Genomic DNA, 21182 nt, shown 5'->3' on the forward strand with positions numbered 1-21182 from the left:
CTTGCTCCACTCTGCACCCAACAAAGTTTCTGTAAGTAAAAAACTTCCTTCCAAATTCTAAGTTAAAAATCTTACCTTGTTTTAAAATTGTAGATGTTTGATTTCATATTTTCTGAAAGAGATTTTTTCAATGTAGAGACTGTGTCAACACAGCAGACAAGTCCTTTCATGTCCCCATTAGAATATATTTTTTCCCCTTCAAAATATATTTGCATCTGTATACATGATCTGCATATATATGATCAAAAGATCTGATTTGACTACATAATGGTAAACTCATAAAAGCATTTTGAAAGACTTAGCTCTGAAATTTATAATGTAGCCTGTAACACTAAATAAAAAACAATCTTGGTATTTCCACTTACATGCCAATAATCTTGAACAGACATAGTTTTATACTTTTCCTTGGGAATAACACCAAGAAATAAAATAGTAGATGAATATATTAGAATGTGAGTAGTTGCTGCTGTGCTGTAAACATAGCCCTTATACTTGGGCAATGTACAGAATCTCCACTGTTCTCCTTGTTATTAATTATGCCTTTGCTACTTTCATTCTAGAGACAGAAGTACCATGGGCTCACAAAACCCTCAGTATAATTCTGCCACACGGCAAACACAACAGGTACAAGAAAACGTCTGCATCCTTCTTTCATAACAGTGCTTTCTCCTTACTGCTTCTTTCCCTGTTAAGAATACAGAAAATAGAGCTGAATCCAAGTTCCTTTTTTAGGCAGATGATTAAACATTCTCACCATTATATAATACGATTTCCATTTTATTTTAAACATACTTTGCATGATATAAAAATATTGATCACAGTGAGCTTTAACAATTGTTACTGCTATAAACAGAAATGCTGCACGATGGTTTTAGTGGAAATAAATTATATAGTCATTATCTCTTAAAAAAAAAATCACAAGAAGGAGAACCTAGGCTTTTGGTCATTGACAGAAAACAAGTCCTTATTGAGTTCTTTACAAAATGTGAACCCCAGTTGTTTTCTACATTTGCTTTCCACGTCTTGAGAAAAGCACGAGTCTGTCTCTGAAAACCCCACAGGGTCTCTGGTGAACATTTAATTCCAATTATTAGCAAAGTTTCTGTTGTTCTTTTGTTCTAATGGAAAAGTGTACACCAGTGTAGCAAGTAGTGCTCTCTTGGCTAATTCATAAGTGGTCTTTTCCAATATGTAGGTACACAGCGGCACACTTCTTCACTGAAGTAAAAGCCAGCGTCGCAGCGTCTCGTCCGCACTGTACATGGAGGTCTGTAACAACTGAAGAAAGGGGAAAAAAGGTGGGCATTAATATAAAACCATTGTTTATAGTTAACTGGAACAGAAAGCTGTGTGCCTTCACACTGCTATAGTGAATTAACTAGTGAATAGTTAATTCCTACAAATACATATATTTTAAGTTTTTATGTTCTTATGACAATTTTAGTTGAACTATTCTTCACAAAAGACAATGAAACAATAACAAATTATACTGAAATTATTATTTTGCAACAGATACATATAGACTTTTTTATCACACTGCTGGTTGTAGTTGCATTCTAATCTTGTGTACTATTTTTTAGTTTTAGTTTGAAAATAGGATATCTTTCTGTACTCAGATTGGCATGCTGCAAATTGGAGGTGGTAATCCAGAATTAGGTGATAACCAAATCTCTCACCCTCCTACCCAGGACTGTTTCTCATCTTATTGACTACTTCAATAAGCCTGAGAGAGGTTTGTCTACATATGTTACACTATGACTCTGATCTTGAAAATGAGAACATACTTCCTTTCAAGTTGCAAATTCCCACTGCCAGTCTCTGAGCCAGTGGGAATATATCTGCATTCATATTGCATCTGTGTGCACTCTGAAGAAAAATCGGAGCCTATTTATCATGTTTCTGATAAATCTTAATGGAGAAAGAACAGAAGTAGTGTCTACCTGATTAAAATAAGTTTAACAATAATACGGCATTGAATCACAAATCACATCTCCCTGTGCAGTGGCAGAAGTTTTCCTCACCAACTCCTTGACTGAAAAATAGAACTTATACAAAGATAATATCTCTGGTTGTCCCTGAACCCTTCCTTTTCCTATTTAATTTTTCTATTAAAACAAGAACTTGACCCAAAATAACCTTACAATAACAATGCTAAATACTTTCTGGTGTATAATAGAGACAAAGTACAAGTCTGTGATTTTTTCAGACACTGGCAATGAGTCAAAAGACAAAAGTATGTGTCTTGAATTTCAGCACAGTTATAGTTAAAACTTGTATTGAAATAATGTGTGCCTGTTTGTGAAACACTGATACCATGATCTATTACGATAACTCTTACTTGCATACATACAGCACGCTAAATTGTGCAATGTCACTCTCCTCTTCCCTAGGTAATTCTTGTTTCAGTCTTGTGGTGACTCTTATTGTTGTTGCAAATAAGTTAGTATGTTGTGTGCTTGTTTTGGATTCTACTACTGTTTTGGATACTACTTTGCAATAGTTTGTTTATGATATGAGGTCTACACTACAGTTACATTAATTCACACCATCCAGTTCAACCAATGAATCTGACTATGAGGAAAGTGATAAGGAATGAGGAAGACTGCAAATGGGACATTTATTAACTAGTCACATCATGTTCAGTGTTTTCAATGTCATTTATCCCAGATTAGTTCACCACTGAGGTCTCTGTAATTAAGGGAGTAACATTGTTTTGTGCCACCTAATAGAGATTTGAAATAAGTGTAGCAGCTCATGGGAATCTCTCAAACCCCCAGCAATCTATTCCCCCAAAAATTTGGAAACAGTGGTAAAAGGCAACAAAAAAGTTTGTGGAACGATCTAATATTCTAAGTGAACAAGCAACCAGCCAGGGGTCCATTCTGGGAAAAAAGATGGAGTGGATGAAACACTGAAGTCACCTTCTTGCTGTCTCTGGCATGAAAGTTCAGACCATTGTACTGAATGACAGCAAAATTAAATAAGAAGAAAAAGAGGCAAACCCAAACTCTTCCACATCCCTCTGATTGTACACAATGAAAAGCACTCAGGAATACATTAAGCATGAGGAGTTCACTTTGTTTAGGATTCATGCGTCCTTGTGAACTTCAACTTGTAGCTGGAGTGCTATACAGCACCTCTCCCATGTGAGTTTGTGTCTAGCAGCAGTCAAGGTCAGGTTACTTCAGTCTTATCCTTATTTGGGACATTTCAACAGAGCAAGAAAGTCCCTCTCCTCCTCTAAAGTGCTTAACAGATGAAGTTCCTAGTTATCTGGCCCAGCCAAAACTGACCAAAATAAATTTTAGAGGTGGTAGCACAAGGTGAATAGCAGTAGAGTCATTGTAACTACATAAATGTGGTTTCCTTAGGAAACTGCTGAACAATAGACCAGGTCTTTCAAGAGATTTGGTCTGAATGCTGTTTACAGAGTGGTTTCATGTGACAGAGGTCTGTTTCAATGAGGAAAATCTGAGCATGCTGGAGCTAAGATAGATGTTTAGTCACTATTCATAGTGCCAGGCAAAGCAGCAGCAACTTTCTCTTTATGGTCAATAATTGTGAATTTTTGCTGTGCGGAATGCCCAGATTGTTACAATGGGCACTCTAACAACTCCATAGAAGAAATGAGGAAATCCTACTTCTTGGGCTGATAAACAGCATAATCACCTTAAAAAGCAATCTGCTGAGAGCTTTTTTTCCCTTCCCATCCTGTGCTTTGTAGACGATTTTGTATTCCTTTCATCTGCAGCAGGGTGTAACACTAGAAGCAGAGGCATTTTAGCTACAATGCATAAAAATATTAGTGCTTCAAAACCAGAAACTACAAGCATTATTTGTAGGACAGGGAGCTGTCTAGGACATGGCTACAGGATTGTGCTCATGGCTAGGGCTCACATGTCTAGCACAAAGCTCAACAGAGTGGTACATCCATTTATTTTTAATAAATTTGTATCATAAATATATTTTATATTTTTATTATAGAAATTAAATTGTATAATTGATGCTGTTTTAAATGAGCAAGGGATCGTTAAGAGATAAAAAGGATGTTGCAGGATTTTTATTCCTTCTAGAAACAGCTTGTGCTGGACAGAGCCAAAATGTGAGAAACCTATGCTGTTTCTTAAGGAGGAGAGATTGCCCCCTCTAACATCTACACGACTATTGGTTCTAGAGGCATAAAGTAACAACATATATAAACCTTGCTTTCTGCACTCAAAGACAAAAGAAAAACAGCTCAGAAAAAAGGTAAAAGCATCCTATGTCATACTGTCCTTGGAAGTGAGAAAAGGATTCTATCGTATTCAACCACAACACAACAGAGCAAGGCTGAACTTAATTTCCTCCCTCAAATACTAAGTCTTTAAATCAAGAGAGATATTGAAATCAACATCAGATATTTATTATGGCATTTCTTAGCTTCTTAAGTGCCTGACTTCTTCAGGTGTGAATGTTCTTTTAATGTAGGTGGTTTATATTTGTAGCACTGCTGGAAGTGAAACTTATAGTGTAAAGGCTTTGTAATGTGTAAAGCTTATGTAACCAGGCTGGTTTCTTCTTCTCAGCAAACATAAAATTGAGTTATAGAGAAGAGATAATTTCTGATGTTTCTAACTCTTCTACGTCACTTAAAAGGCCAAATATTTGTAAATAAGTAATGCCAGTTACTTTCCCCTCATTCCCATCATTCCCAGTCTTTTCCCTCATTTTAGAGACTTCAACACAAGTGTCACTACTTGTATTTGACATTTAGAATACTTATTATGCCTAGTAGCTTCCTCTTCTAGTTTATAGAAGTCATACAAGGTAAAACTGAACTGACAACAGGGTTACTGTTTACTTAAGACTACAAAGCAGTTCAACAAGACAGCTGATGGCCAACCCAAAATTTTAGGCCTTGAACACCGTAAAAGAAATAAAAACTGTGGTTTTACCTGCATGTCTGGTGATGGAACCTTTTTCCTTTCAAGAAGCATTTATTGGGAGATTCTATACATTCACAGATGCATTTTGCAGGATTTAGTGGCTGATGTCTAGGACAGGTCTTTTTACATACACACTGGCACTTTTCTTCATCAAATTCCTTGTTGGGCCCGCAGGACGCAGGGATAAGTTTGTTTTTGCATGTGCACTGACATGATGATCTGTCTAATTCTTTGTGAGGTCCACAGCTCGAGGGCCGCACGCCTCCTTTGCAGACACACTGACAGGTTTCTTCATCCAGCTCCTTGTTCGGTCCACAGATATGGAATCCTTCAGATGTGTCTGGAAAAGCAGCAGAGAAGTCCACTAGTACCAGAATTTTGTGTCTACTCTCTCACCTATTTTTATGTGAACAAATGAGCAAATCCATGCCTTTCATGGTGTTTCAAAAACAAGCATTTATCAAAAGACAGCAACAACCAGTAGTAGCAATGATACAGAAAATGATACAAATAATTACTACAACTTCTTGTCTTTAGAAGGACAGTTGATGCTTTAAGGGAAAGTGCTTACCAGATTCTCCAAGGTGAGAAGAGAAACCAAAATCATGCTGTGACAAACATCTGCAAATTTGATTATTCCAAATATGATTTTTCGGACAGGTCTTATTTGCCACATGACACCTGCGAAATGAAAAATGCTGTTGATTTACTACTATAAGAGCTCAAGGGGAAAAAAAAAAAACCTATTTCAGCTGTTGATTGCTTTAGTTTCTCACTATTGCAAATATATTTCTAAGAGTGTCAGCTCATTCATAATTTTGTTTTTTATTCCTGTCAAATCTGCATCTAAAGGCTCTCCCCACTTCAGAGATGTTCAACCATTTGTTGAAGAAACCTTCTCATATATCAAGTTTTAGCTCCAAATTCCAGAAGATGGCATTTTTACTTTGCTGATGTTGATTTGAAGCAGACCTAACCGTAGAACATAAGCCTCATATAGACAAGTATAAAAATTCTTTTGCATGCCAAATACTGCATGGTAACAGGCATCATTTTCCGTGTAGTTTTTTTGAACTACAAAAATGTTTTCAAATTTAAGACGTCAAAAGACAGCAATAATAGTTTCGGAATTAATTATGTAGGCAAAACTTTAAAAAATAAAATCAGTTTATCAGATTCCATTCCACTTTATGTGAAAGTTATGTGCCATTAGCTGACACTTTCTCATCAGTCACTCATTCTGACCAGCCTTCTCAAATCTAAAGAATTAGACTTTCAGCAGTGATGCCTCTTCACTTTAAAAGTAAAGACAATAAACAACTAAACACTTTAGTCCTCTTTTCCTGCTACAGTTTGCAGCCAAGGTAGTAGTACCAAAGAAAGCAAAAAATCCAAACAGCAGCTGTTGCCTTTTTAAAGAATGAGTGAACTGAGCTGTCTGGTGAATCACTGATAGAATATTTATGTGTATTATCTCATCTTCCTTGCTTGCAATTTCTTTATCACCACAGCTGACATTACATCTTTGAACAAGTCAAGCCTAACTTCATGGATCCGGGCCATGTAATTTATTCATTGTTTCTGTAGTATTTCTAAAATCCTACTAATCTTTTAAGACAACACCTATATTACACATTTCATGCACTTTTCATTCCCCTGAGCACCATTACTCACACATTCAAAAATGCAGGTGCTGGCATAGTCTTCCGTGATCATCATTTAAGTAGACCGCTCCCTTCAACACACTAAATCACTCCACTTGTAAAGACTGCTGCAGTTTAACATTGCCCTGCTTCACCCCATGTTTTATCAAACTAGTGTTTCCTGATTTCATCCCAGTATACATCTTGCATATGTTTCCTTGGCATATGTTTCCTTTAGCCTGCCTTCCAATTCTGCTTGAGAAATTGTATGGATAATCTACAGCCATCTTATTGTATTCTGTTAAAAAAACCCAAACCAAACCAACCAAATTAAACCAAACAAAACAAAAATCAAACCCTCCTGCTTTTTTATTGCATGAAGCCACAGATTTCGAACTTAAATACATTAAGTAACAGTAGAGAAGACCTTTATATATTCTGATCTAGTACTATGTTGTCTTACCTCTGTTGAAGTGTGATTCCTTAGTCACAGGACAAACTGCTACCTGTGAGTGCTGGTCCAAGTCTGGTATCTGTACTCTCACCTCCCTCAACTACAAGTAGCTGTTTCCTGGCTAGAATAAACTCTTGCACTGATCATTTCAACTGCTCTTAACTTAGAAACACAGAGAAGCTGGAGAGGCAACATAATTTGACTTTCTTACTGCCTCTTGGGTTTGTTTTTTTAATAATCTGTTAATTATGCAATTAAACTAATTATGAATAGATTTATTTCCAAGCTACTGTTTATGATCCATGTTTTGATGAACAAATTAGATAGATTATATTCTATTTGAGTTTAATTTCTGTTTAGGAATATGTCAGAAAACATCCAGACTTAAACAGATTGAAACCACTGAGGAAAATGCTTAACACCTCTGAGAAATTTGTTCTATTCACTCACCTTATTAAAAAATGCCAATTCATTCCAGATTGGCTTCTAGTTATTGACTCTTCCTCAAAGCAACTGTTAGTCTGTTATGTGTTTTTGACTTGCTATATATTTATACATCATAAAATCATCACTCAAAACTCTAAATTAAAGAAGGAGATCTTCAAGTGTTTTAATAACTTAAAATCAGATTTCTGGTGCCAGATTGTTCTGTGACATTTTTCATTCAAAATCACACACACAAAAAAATCAATATGCTACTTCTACGGAATGCCAATTAACCCTTTATTTCCCCCTTCCTTTCCATTTTATATGTGCCTCTGGCACATGAAGATGTGAAGAAAGATTTGCGAATTAAAGATTCCCTAAAAAACAAGCCTTTAAAAAAAAGCATTCAAAATATGAAAATATAGATTGATAGAGAAATATTGTCTCCTAATTATTTACAGAGATATTTTTAGCTTTTCTTTTGAAAATAAATTGATTTTGCTGATTTTTTTTGTCTCAATTGGAATGCAGCTCTTTCATCAAGCAAATCCCACATACATTATTCTTCAGTTTTAAATCATCTTGCTCCAGTTTATCTACTGGGTAGAAAGGCGATGTTAATTTAGTAAAATTCTCTTTGTGTAAAATAATGGCAGCTCCCTTGAAGAAAGCATTCTGCTACTGTCATGCATAGCTCGCCTATCCTAACTGTGAAAACTTTCCGGCAGTATTTTAGATCTGAATTATACAGGTTTGCTCATAATGAGAAAGGCAAGACAAGCCTGATACTTACTGAGTTTGTGCTGCTGGCAAGGAACGCCGTATGATGGAGTGGACTTGTCTGTACACATCCAGCTTGGACATGCACCGGCAGGACGTGTGGTTGGCGAAGCTGACGGTGACGGGCTTGGGGCCGTGGGACAGCGGCACCGTGATCTCAAACAGCTGCAAAAGGCAAGGAAAAGCAGAAAACTGATACAGATCCAGCTAAAACTAATGTTAGGGACGTACAAAAAACCTGTCATGAATTTAAGTTCAGATTTTTTTGTCATCTTCCAGCATTCAATTATACTGCTAAATAATTATTATGTGCAAAATGAATATAATGGCTATGATGTGACAACTAACATTTTTAGTGTTAAACCCCGTTACATGCCAGCTTGCTTACCACAACATTTAATACATGAGAGGAAAATGTACAAAGAACTCATTTTTCTAGAGGAGATGACTTCAAACTGGCAGCATTTTTAAAAAATCCAAAATGAAACTTTCAGAAGGTGCTTTGAAAAACTGAAGAATAATATAAAGAAGACAGTAAGTTACCACCTAACACATCAGTTGCACAATTACAAAAGCTTATGTAAAAAAGCAGTATAGTCGACTTTGGTGACATCAGTTCTGGATGAATAACATTTGAACTACAGCTTACCACATTTTAAAAATTTTTAGTATTTGTGTCTGTGCAAGTTATATGCCTATCCTGATAAAATATATCATTAACTGTTCTTTTTTATCCCAAAGTATTAAGAAATATCCACTACTGATAAAATAATCTGTAAGTAAATTAACAAGATCTTAATTTTAGTGGAAATTATAGATCAACTGGTGAAAGAGGACAACTTCAGTGATGCTTTGTAGTAACACTGAACAACTGATAACAGAAGAACAGTTCAGTTTTCAATTCAGGACATCTACTTCATCAAATTAAGTAGGTTTTGCTATAAAACTCAAGTCTCAATCTCCTGAAAAGCTAGGACAGATACACTAGGTCAAAGTCTTAAAAGCTAGTTTTCAATAGTCTTTAAGAAGGGCAACAGTGCACTGCTGCCTTTTAGGTGTTCAGTCGTTCTTTCAAATACATTTAAGAACATTTCTTCATCTTCTGGGGTCTTTACTACCTTTAAAAATGATCATTGTTTTTTTATTCCAGTTCCATTTGGTAAGATCGTATAAAAAAATCTTATTTTTAGCTGAGATGTATTTGCAATGCTCTTTAAAAATCTGTAACTTTAGAGTATGTCATTTACACAGCATGCAAATATAATCAGAATACTGGTAATTTTAAATGCTTCAAAATACAAAATACAGCATTATAGGATGTATTCACCTGCTTAGAAAGCTGATTCTTAGAAGATATGTATAAATTGATGGGCAGAACAAAGAGTATGAACTTATTTACAATATTACACATGTACGGAGAATCTTTTTTTCTTTTTCTGTTCTCTCATGACAGTATCACCTTGATTTTCTGAAGCTGAAATAAAAACCTGCTACAGAGAGATCTTAGAAAGTGAAATAAGCATGAGTGTGTGAATGGACCTAACTGCAGCTGGAAAACAAGTGCATGCTCTTCCTGTATTGATCTTCTTGCAGTAGATCAACTCCTGTATTGATCTTCTTGCAGTAGATCAATTTCCCATGCTGCAAAGCATAGCGGACTACAGACCACTGGAGATGGCAGCACAGGACGACTGCTACATTTCCAAACCACATAAAAGAGATAGGTCCCTGCCCAACAGTCCAATTCAGATTCAGGAGATCACCAAGAGAAATTTCACAAAAACAGCTGAGATGTATCAATCATGGTAATGGAACTGGAAATGATGGTGAATGTGAATTAATCTTAATTTACATTTATCCTTCCACTGTGAAAGGCATCAGTTTGGAGATGGATATTGCTAACAACTCCTCCCATCACCACTTCAGTGGTGTAGTGAGGAAAAAAGTCTAGTAAAACAACATAAAGGTAGACTAGCTTCCTTGACCTCCTCAAATTACCCTCAGTTTGCTCAAATAAATTCTCTTAAGAGTAACGTATTTTACCTCACCCAATAGCTGCTACTGTTTATTCAGTGAAACTATTTAAGTGAATAAACTCAACATGCATCAGTTTTGTCTGAATCTTCATCTAAGTAAAACATTTCAGATTATGTAAAACCTGGCCATGAACAATGCTTTATGGTTTTGATAACATCTACAATTCATTTTTTGCTCCCCTTCCTCATCCAACAGAACAATAAGCTCAACATCTGCTGTCACTATAGGGCATGTCTGGCAACATTTAGCAACCAAATGCCAACACATAGAAAGGATATTTCTCTGTAAAATGCCTCATAACATCTATGTATGAGGCTGGTTCTCAATTCTTTTTCTGGCACCACTGTTGGCTGTGGCTATTATTGCTGCTACCCACATGGCCCAAACGGGCAATTCTTCTTGGAGACCAAATGATTTATATTTCTGTTTGATCCCCCATTCTCTAAAAGATTGGATTTACTGCACTCTTAGAAGCCCAAATCTTCTCTTCCTCTACAACTTTAAATTTTGATTAAATAAACAGACTAATGCACTCTAAAGGGAAAAACCATTTCCTTCAGGTACCAATCCCTAAATACAGATATTAAGTACCAAAGACTACAACAAATAAGCTTCAGTCCCCAGAAGATGTAAGATCTGACAGCAGTAGGGATTAGAGAAGTCTTTGAAAAGTGGAGACCATTTATTGCTCTGAAAAATTTTAGTAGTTATAATAAATAAAACAGCAATTCATGAGTATTGCTCCAGTCAGAGGCAAATAAAAGGCAAAAATAGCCTCAACTGGTCCATGCTGTCCTGTACCTTTTTGCCACCAACACTGCATTTTCAAGAAACCAGTGGAAAGCAACAACAGAAGCAAAAAGCAATTGTTAACTAAAGAATAATATATATAACAAAAATAACAAATCAACCAAAAACCAAACAAACCTAAAACTCCCCCCCACACAATCACAAAGGCCTGTCCTCCTCCAGAAAAGCTGCTAATTGTAAACATAAATCAGTTACACATTGTTAATCTCAGAGTACAGCACATACTAACAGAAGCTCTGTGTAATTGAGGAACAATTGAAAGCCATTAATAATTAAATGTATTTAATAAGAATTCAACACCTGCCATTCAGCCAGTCTAAGGCTGTTTTATCACAGAAAGCCATATGGCAGGTCTTCCAGTCTTTCACACCATTTCTAGGGCTTCTCTTCAAAGTACTGTCCACAATCTGGAACTTAATATGATTTTAAACTTAGAAAAAAAGAAAAAAAAATCTAACAGAAGATGGGAATCACTTGAGAAAAAGCATTCTCAGAACTCCTGAAAAAGCAATTTTCCATATATTCCTTCTCACTGATCCTTAGAAACACAGAGTGGTTTGGTTTGGAAAGGACCTTAGAGATCATATAATTGGAACCCCTCTGCCATGGGCAGGGACATCCTTCAATAGACCAGGTTACTCAAAGTCCCAAAAGGCATGTAATTTTGATCTGTGGCCTTGATGGCTTCTTCCTTACACTAGAAGGACTTTGTAGCATAGTTATCAGAAAAACTGAGGCTTTTTATACAAAGTATTTCTTTGCTTTAGTGGCTAAATTAACTTATTCAGCGCTATCATCATATGTGCCAATATCCATTGTATCAGCACACATTAGAATTATTAATACGCTCCCTGACTCCTAAAATATATCAACACTGTTATTGTGTGGGAAGGCCATCATTCTAGATACTTTTCAAATACAGGATTTATGTATGTTTTTTTCCCAAGATTTACATTAACTACCCCATGTTCTTCAGATGGCCTGTGGTTTATTTTGGCAAGTTTCCCTTAAATTGATTGAGTCTAAGTTTCCATCACTTGTGATCTTTGCACTTTGTAAAGTGTCAGTAAGGCCAGCCAAATATAACCAGTGTAACACAGTACAATGTGCCTAGAGAGATTTTTAAACTAAGGACATAAAACTGATTTCAAAACTAAACACCTCTATATTGAAATGAAAAAAAATAAACTATTTGAGTAATGGCACATCATCATTATTTTACTTTTGAACTTTCCTGAAAAACTGTTTCAAGTCTTATGAGGGATACAACAACAGGTATTTAATATAATAAATAAATAAATATATTTTTAACATGCTTGGGTTCCTTATTCTATATTTTTCTATTTTAATCCCTTCCTCTTCCAAGAAATATTAACAAAAAACATTTGGAACTTATATATCTCCCACTATTAAAAGTACCTATTATATTACTATAATAATTAGTCTAACAGAAAAATTCATGGGAAAAGGTAGAAATGGTAATGTTGAAAACAACTGAGGATTTTTGTGGCATATCTCTGAACTGTGAAAAAGAACACCACATGCATCCCAAACTGGGCAAACAATTTCAAGCTGTTAACTTGTTTCCTGTGAGAAAATCTCCTCTAAATCTAATTTTGATCTGCTTGGATAGATGTTTTCCCTGGAGGGACTATAACTGTAACCGTGAAACGAGATGATTTAGGACCTTTACAACAAGTGATCTGAAAGAAGCCAAAAAAAGTCCATCCTGACAGCCAAGAGGGAGAATGGGATGAAACAGCTCTTTGACATCAGCCCTCTGCTTCCCTTCAACATATAAGCGCCTGTAGGTGGGGCATTAAAAAGCGCTGCTGAGGGTCAGGCTGTTACTGCACCAGGTAGTTCCACAATCTTTGTATCCACTGCTGAATCATTTGTGCCATGCAAACAGAGAACAGCTGCTTGATAACAAAGCAGAGAAAAAACCCTAACAACCACACCACAAAACGAACACCCAAGCAGTCACATTTCCCACAGATCCTTACTAGCCAAGCCACCAGTTAAAAACTGAGCTACTGCAGGCAGGAAAGGACCTACTGCAGTTTGTGAATTAGCCTAGGGAGTCTTCAAATATTGTCACAGACCTTGTACTGTATCTTAATTAAGTAGTTGTCTCATATCTCAATCCTGCTTGTATAAATATCCCTTAGCAACTACAAAAACAGGTTTTTGGAAAAAATGGTAATAAAAACAAAGCAGAATACATTTCTACTTTTCTCTCAACAAAGTTAAGTAGCTAGAAAGGAGTAACACAGCCTGAACTAGAAACTATTGACCTTGCTCTAGACCACTACCACCAAGGCAGTCTGGGAACACCTGATCTAGTCCATTCTTCTGGAAATCAACTATTTGCTCTATAAAAATAATTTCTGTCCTTAGTTCTTTAATTTTTAATTAATTTTGATGAAAGCTGATATAATCTTTCTTTATATTTTAATGTCTGAAACCGGTGCTAGAGCTTGCCCTCACAGTAAGAACTCCAGCTAAAAAAATTAGTTTCCCATTAAGCACTTTTTCTGCAGGATGAACACTATGAAGTTACCTTATGGAGTTTATGCACAAAAAAATAAAGCTAAAACTTAGTGAATTATGAGAAAACTATTTGTACTCATTTTTTCAGGAAATAAGAGAAACTGGGTGAAAATAGATGTGTAGGGTACCTGAATTCCACAGAAGGTCTTGAATCCAATACTTTTTTTCTTTCTAATTCTCATCTGATATAGGTTAAACTGTGGTCACATAATTTTAAAAATGTGAGATGGTGACAGATGAAGATATATAGCTATAGGTCTGTTCCTTTATTAAGGGTTCTTTTAAAACTGCATTCTGTCAAGGACCAGATAAAACTGGAAATCAGAAGCAAGACAGAAAACTCATGGATACAATTGCTTGCTTTTACAGAATAATTAAGAAAACAAAACAGTTATTGCCTCTTCTTTCTAGTAAGACCTTTAACATTTTCCTTTTCAGAGTCTCTCAAATCTTTAACTACTCTAGATCACATCATCACCAACAACATCAAGAACTTCAAAAAGAAACTCAGTGCTAAACATTTTCTACTGGGTAAAAAATTACTTCTCTCAATAGATATGAACAGTAAGATGAAGAGAAAGATTTGATTTAGCCCAAACTGACATAGTGCTCAAAAAACAGGAAATCTGTGTCATGTGGAAAAGCTCTCTCTGTGATTAGATAATCCTTTATTTTGGTAAGCTAAACTTTACCAATACATGAAAAAAAAAAGTCTCACTTCTTGAGTTTTAAAATGAAAATTATATTTGCATCTTTCAAGTAAGGGGAATTGAGACAATGGTTTCTCCTAATAATGAGAAAAATGGTAAGGCTTGAACAAAGTCAGTGTTGCAGTTGTCCTCATTTAAGCTATTTGAGTTACATTACTCCTGTGCTGTGTGGCTGTCCACCAGTAGCCTAAATTTAGGATTGAAAATTCTTGGAAGGATATAGCATTTCAGACAGACAGATTTGGTGAGAAATGAAGGCAGAAAATGCACTCTATAAAATTAGTGGCTTTTACTGTTTTCTTTACATTCCCTTTGTAAGGAGATGTAAAGAAAATTCCCTAATTCCCCTGAGAAAAGGCTCAGAGCACTAAGAAGGCTTTTGATAAAGGAGTGACATTTCTAAGGGCTTCAATTTTATAACTGGCTATGCAATTTTTGGTCTTTGTTATAAATATGTACTGCATCTTCAGCTAGATGAATCCTCTTGAAAAAGGAAGCAAGTTTTACACTATAAAGTGAAAAACAACCAACAAAACCCCTACCAAATACTAGAGTAACAGGAAAATACCCTAGGAAATGCTTTTAAGTATGACTATTTCTACATGATTTTTGAGGGAAATGTTGAAAGATAATTGTGATAATTCCTGTATCTACTTAGAATAATGTAGTATATACTGCTTTAAAGGCAGGTCACAGGCTCAGTGCATGAACTCTGCACTGGATCCTACCTGATCCCTAACCCTGGACTTGAAGAACAAAACCTGCACATACACTGGAAGAAGATGCATTACACCAAAATAAATAGGTACATAATGCCTTAATATGTCTTAATATAGTAAAACACTGTTCCTAAAAGGCTTTATTTGAAAGATGTATCCTGCCTGCACATGTCCTGCAGCAGTCTACACCAATAAAATTACAGGCTAGTTTTCTATGAAGTGCTTGCCTCATAGAGGCATAAGGTAGATGGAAAAAAAAAAAAAGAGAGAATTAAATTTCATGGATAATCTCAAATTTGAGAATGAGACATCATTTTTTCCCCTGAAAAATAAAAATATTTTGGTGAAAAGAGCGTTAAACATGTTTTTTTTCCAGGCAGTAGTGTCTTCAGCTGCTTTTCCTGTGTATTTTGGAATCAACTATTTCCTTAGCAATAGGAAAGTTTAAATTTTGCATGAATATAAATGTATTTGCAAGGAGTACTTGAAATGTAAAAGCGTGAGAACTTACTGTCTTGCTGATGTAATTTGTGCTGATATTCATACACTGAAGTCCTTCACTATTGCAGCAACCTCCACATCTGTAGATGGATACACATGGAGGTTTAAAGAAGGTGTTTGTAGTTGCTCCAAACTCTTTTCCCACATCCACACATACTTCACGTGGCGTGCACTGAGTTTTTCTCCATTCAGTATCGATACCTGCCAAGTTAGAGGGAATTTCATATTATAAATTAACTGTTTAAAACCAAAACTATCCTGCAGTAAATTAGGATTCCTTATTAAACTTCAAAACCAAAATATGAAACTCTAAAGTCACACCCTTTAGTCAGTGAAACACACATCTATCTCTCTCTGTTACCTTCTAGTTGATTATTTTCTCCTTCATAGGGACATGACATATCATCATGGAGCAGATGAAAAGTCACAATGGAACTAAAAGGGAATCCAACAGGCAGGGGAGACCTTAAAGCACAGAATCATAGCCTGGCTTGTGTAGGAAAGGACTTTTAAATGTCACCTGCCATCTAGTCCAACCCTCTTGTAATGAGCAAGGACATCTTCAAGCAGATCAGGTTGCTCAGAGCCCCAGCCAAACTTGAATAAGCTTGGATGTTTCCAGGGATGGGGCATCTTCCACCCCACTGGGCAACCTGTTCCAGTAATTCACCATCCTTATAGTAAAATTTCTCTTCCCTTTATCTAGTGTGAATCTACTTTCTCTAGTTTAAAATTATTACCCTTGTCCAGTCACAATAGGACCTGCTAAAACATCTCTCCTCATCTTTCTTACAGGCCCCCTTTAGGTTCAGGAAGGCTTCTATAAGAACTCCTGGGAGTCTCCTCTTCTCCAACCTGAGCAGCCCCAGCTCTCTCAGCCCATAGGAGAGGTGCTCGAGCCCTCTGAACATCCTCACAGCCCTCTTCTGGACCTGCTCCAACAGCTCCACATCCCTCTTGTGCTGTCCCCTGAGCTGTTCACTGTGGGCACAGCACTGCTGATGGGTCTCACTAGAGCAGAGGGAGGGGCAGAATCACCTCCCTCAAACTGCTGGCCAGCAGCTAAAGCTGCACATGTCCTTTCTTCACCTGGGGCAATTCTCATCTTGAGTCAAGTCTGCACTTTAGCTCTGCACACTTCTGCTAAGTAATTCTAACCAGCCCCACACAGTACTTCACTTGGGTATAAAATGTTATAATTTTAAAATTTTATAGACATAATGTGAAATTCATTTTAATACATGTTCAGTTTGTTAACTAGAATTGTATAATTTAAAGCAAATGTATTTAGCAATTATGTACAGCATGTGATTTAATCTGATGGATGATTTTTGTGCCCAGATCATCCACATAAATTTGGGCAAAGACTTAGTATCATGTTATACAGCATTTTACTAAATATAATCTTACACTAAACAGCCCTGAGACTTACAGCAGTAAGTTTACTCCCTTTTGGCACTAGATTTTGGTAAACTATCCAACAAAAATGGAAATTTTGCCTTATGTGTACTTTAAACTCTCCATTAAGGTACATTATTTCCAATATCATGTCCAAAAATACACCTCCTGCTATAAATCCTGCAATCTCTGCCTACAAGCACTGGCTTAAACTGTAAGCTAATACATTTTCATCCAAGCTATCTGAAACACTGAAAGGTATTCAAACACATTGGTTTGAAAACTGTTTTGCTTGTTTTAGCACAACATCATTACAACTATCCTCTTGTAACATAAAAAAGTTACAAGTGGATTATTTGGCATTCCAAAGTCATAATGCATAAGAGAAGAAAGCACTACTAGCTGTGATGCAATTGCAGAAAATGAGAAGAAATAGTTCAATGAGCCCAACTATTAGCATTCTCTTTGATTTCTGCAAAATTGTTATAGCCTCTGCAAAGTAGGATTCCTTATACTTTAAGACAAGCAGTTCACTTTCTCTACTGAGCCAAGAAAGCACTTTTATACAATGGGCATACCTAAAATATGTCTGCAGAGTGATTTCTTTCATTATGAAAGGCTACCTATCAAAGATTTTCTACTATAGAAAACACATCCTATCAAACTGCTGAGGCTGGTTTACTGACAATGCTTAGCTTTTAAAGCGTTTTTGACACAATTGAAAAGCCTTCAGAATTTCATTCATTGTGTGTTGGAACGTGGATTGCGTCCTGTACTTACTTTTCAGGATCTCTGCGTTATAGTGTGCTGCAGCAAATTTCAGGGAATCATCTGATCTTGTGTCAAAGCTGGAGTGCTCCCTGTTGTGTTGCCAACCTCCTCTCCTCAACTGACATTTGAATATTTTCCAGTATTCCGGGTAAAGTACTGTCATGAGTTCATCCACACTGGACACGGACCGCAATTGCTCTTCCAGGTCTTTGCTTCCATGAGCCTGCCAAAGTAACATGCAGGATTAATTACTTTCTCTGGTACACAAGGTTTGCTGGAAACTAGTCTGAAAAGCAAGTCATGCATTGTAGAATAAAGGGGTCCTCATCATAAAAACTGCTTCTGTCAGTCAATGCCAGCATTACTATATTGACAAACAATGAAATGTTTTGCTTCTTCCATCACTTCTTTATCACTCTTGTAGTTCAAAATATCTGTGTATCTGTGTGAGAAAGGAGCCTACACAATTAAGCCTACACAAACACAGTTTGCAGATTTTATATATATATATATATATATATATATATATATATATATATATATATATATATATAAAGCATTTTTATCCTGGAAAGGTAAGTTTTTGTGATGAAATTTTGATTGCTTGAACCCCCAAATACTTAAATGATGTTCATATTATTTAATATCATATACTCCTAAAGTAACACCAATTTTTTCCCATTTCATCCCTTAGTCACAGAAAATCAAAATGCCCAAAAATGCAAAACCAGTTAAAACAAACCCAAAAAACCAAAACACTAAGCAAAGAAACTAAGAAACTAAATCATGTTATTTAGTACCATTCTAGGTAAAATCTTAATAAGCAAATTATATTATAAAGCACGACTTCCTAAATCAGTAGCACACGAGGATTTAGGTACCTTGAAGAGTCTAAACCTCACACTCCCTTTCTGTTTCAGGAGTAGCCTCAAATCCTGTAATCCTGCTTTCTTATTCTGTGGCCTTTACACAAACTCATTGCAACTGTACTTTTCTAAATGACTGAGATTTACATTCCAGTTTATCGCTTATCAGGAAGATTCCTCTGTTCCTCTTAGATGAAGCACATGGCCATCAAAAGACTGGTGTTTATCCCCTGCCCACCTTTCTCATCCATGGATTGCTGACCTCTCAAAGGGAAGGCCAGTATGGAGAAAGAAGGGAATTGAAGAACCTTTAGCCACCTTCTCAGCCTGCATGGCCCTTAGATGGCAGTATGAGACACAAAATACAGAGTACACTAGTACAAAATCCATCAACTCGCTGGAGACTCTCTATAGTTTACTATAAAATTGTTGCTCTACTCAAAAAACCTGTAAGAGTGCAAAATGTCCAAATGCAGAAAAACAAAGCTATATGAACTGAAATTTACAATTTCTTATCCGACTCTGCCACTAACAAAAAATAAACTTTTTCAGTTCAATGATTTTGAACATTACACAAGTAAAACAGGTAGCTCAGAACTAGCCCAGCTGAATCAAAACTGCTCCTTGTCTCATGGACAACTTCAAGGGTATAAAATGGTGTATAGTTTCATCTACTCCCTTATCTGGTGTCAAACACAGCAGAAACACCTCAGGATAAGGCAAATTCACAGAACTCATTTCTCTAAACACAGTTATATACAGAACTGTGAAGAGGATGAGGCACTGTACCAGGTCACCCAGAGAACCTGTAAATGTTCAATCCCTGGAATTGTTCAAGGGCAGGCTGGATGTAACTCTGAGCAACCTGGTGTAGTGAAAGATGTACCTGTCCATGGCAGGGGACCAAAAGTTAGATGATCTTTAAGGTCCCTTCCAACTCAGGCCATTCTGTGACTCTACTATTCTATTACCAATTCTAAATTCATTTAATTTGACATAAGGTGTTATGAAGTTCAAAAAATGTTTTCACTTAAGCCTCACTAACCACAGTGTCCTTGCAGACGACTGTCCTGGGAGGTTTCAATAACCAAGCCATTGTCTCAGAAATGTGCCCATGCAGGCCTTCATCTCTTTCCTTGTCACCACAGGAAAGGCCATCCCTGACCCAAGCCATGCATCAAGCAGTTTCTGAGAGCTTTGAGTTCAAATTTAATGGTAACACAGAGAATTTTACTTCCCATCACCCCTGCTCTCCTTGCAGGATGCCACTCAAGGTCTCAATCAGTGGGTCACAAACAAAAATCCAAGCTTAACAAACACCTAATTTGGCGACTCGCTGCTTGCACCCCCTGAGAGGTGAGGAGTGCAGGGTTTGAGCAGCCTCTCACTCCTGCCAAACTGTTTCCTGAGAGTGCTGCAGCATATGGCCCTTGAGTAATGGGAAGCAAGTTGCTGCACCAGCACAATGCCAGCGTTGCAGATGCGCGTCTGCCACGTGATGGGAATGGGCATGGCACAGCGTGGATATCCTGTCACAAGGCTGGAAGCCAGGCTATTATGTAAAAGGCAGAAGAATAAAACCTGTGGTTAGCCATCCACTAGTTGATCCCAGGAAGTCCTAGAAGATCATGGGGGTAACATGGAAAGAGAATTCAACCAAAGCTTTGCCACCTCTGATGAATCCTTGAAAGCATGCACAGCCCACAGTAGACAAAACATCACATTGGCTGCTGATGTTGCAGATATTCAGAGTGCAGCCTAGAGCATCAGGAAAATAAATAATGAAACTCAGTATTACTTTGTTGATAAGAAGTCAATCATAAAGCAGGAAAGTGAAATTATTAGAAATAATGCATGCTGACTAATTCCCCTTTGGTCAGGCAATCAAGTCGTGTCTTTTCAGCTGGACACAAAATTTTTAATACATATATTAAATATGTATGAATAAAATTCAAAATATGAAGAAATTAATGGCTTTAATTAAGCATTGTATCAAATATAATAAAGTTTTATTTTACCCTGGATATTCCACAGGCCCTAGTGCCATGTGCCTACAACCCGAGACAAGGCAGTTCTGGTTGTGTGTATAGATTAAGGAAGGAGAGGCTGGAGAGCAGCACTCTGGAAAGGAACCTGGAGGTCCTGGTTGATGTCAAGTTGAGCCAGCAGTGCCCTGGCAGGCCAACCCTGTCCTGGGGGACATCAGGCAAAGCATCACCAGCCAGGCAAGGGAGGGGATTGACCTGCTCTGCTCTGCACCAGGGCAGTGTCACCTTGAATATTGTGTGCAGTTTTGGGTGCCTCAATATAAAAAAAAAAATTAAAAAAAAAAAATCAAGCTATTAGAGAGCATCCAAAGGAGGGTTACAAGTCTGGTGAAGGGTCTGAAGTTATTGAGAACACTTGGTTTGTTCAGTCTAAAGGAGACTGAGGGGAGACATCATTGTGGTCTTCAGCATCCTCTCAAGGGGAAGCAGAGGGGCAGACATTGATCTCATCACAAAACCAGGACAGGATTTCAAGAAATGGCATGAAGCTGAGTTGGGGGAGGTTCACTGTGGATCTCAGGGAAAGCTTCTTCATCCAGAG

At 36.9% G+C, this 21182-nt stretch overlaps 1 protein-coding gene across 1 annotated transcript in view; it reads right to left on the bottom strand.

The window, feature by feature from the left end:
• Nucleotides 1-780: 780 nt before the first annotated feature.
• The window catches only part of VEGFC (vascular endothelial growth factor C), a 68247-nt gene continuing 47845 nt past the window's right edge, over nt 781-21182 (bottom strand). The window contains exons 2-7 of the mRNA XM_066549060.1: nt 17737-17950; nt 15569-15759; nt 8242-8393; nt 5497-5606; nt 4935-5265; nt 781-1278 (exon numbers count right to left, since the gene is read on the bottom strand). Of these exons, the coding sequence (XP_066405157.1) occupies nt 1164-1278; nt 4935-5265; nt 5497-5606; nt 8242-8393; nt 15569-15759; nt 17737-17950 (1113 nt within the window). The 3' untranslated portion in view covers nt 781-1163. The remainder of the gene's footprint in view (nt 1279-4934; nt 5266-5496; nt 5607-8241; nt 8394-15568; nt 15760-17736; nt 17951-21182) is intronic.

Source organism: Molothrus aeneus, chromosome 4, assembly GCF_037042795.1.
Source record: "Molothrus aeneus isolate 106 chromosome 4, BPBGC_Maene_1.0, whole genome shotgun sequence".
Classification (NCBI taxonomy): domain Eukaryota; kingdom Metazoa; phylum Chordata; class Aves; order Passeriformes; family Icteridae; genus Molothrus; species Molothrus aeneus.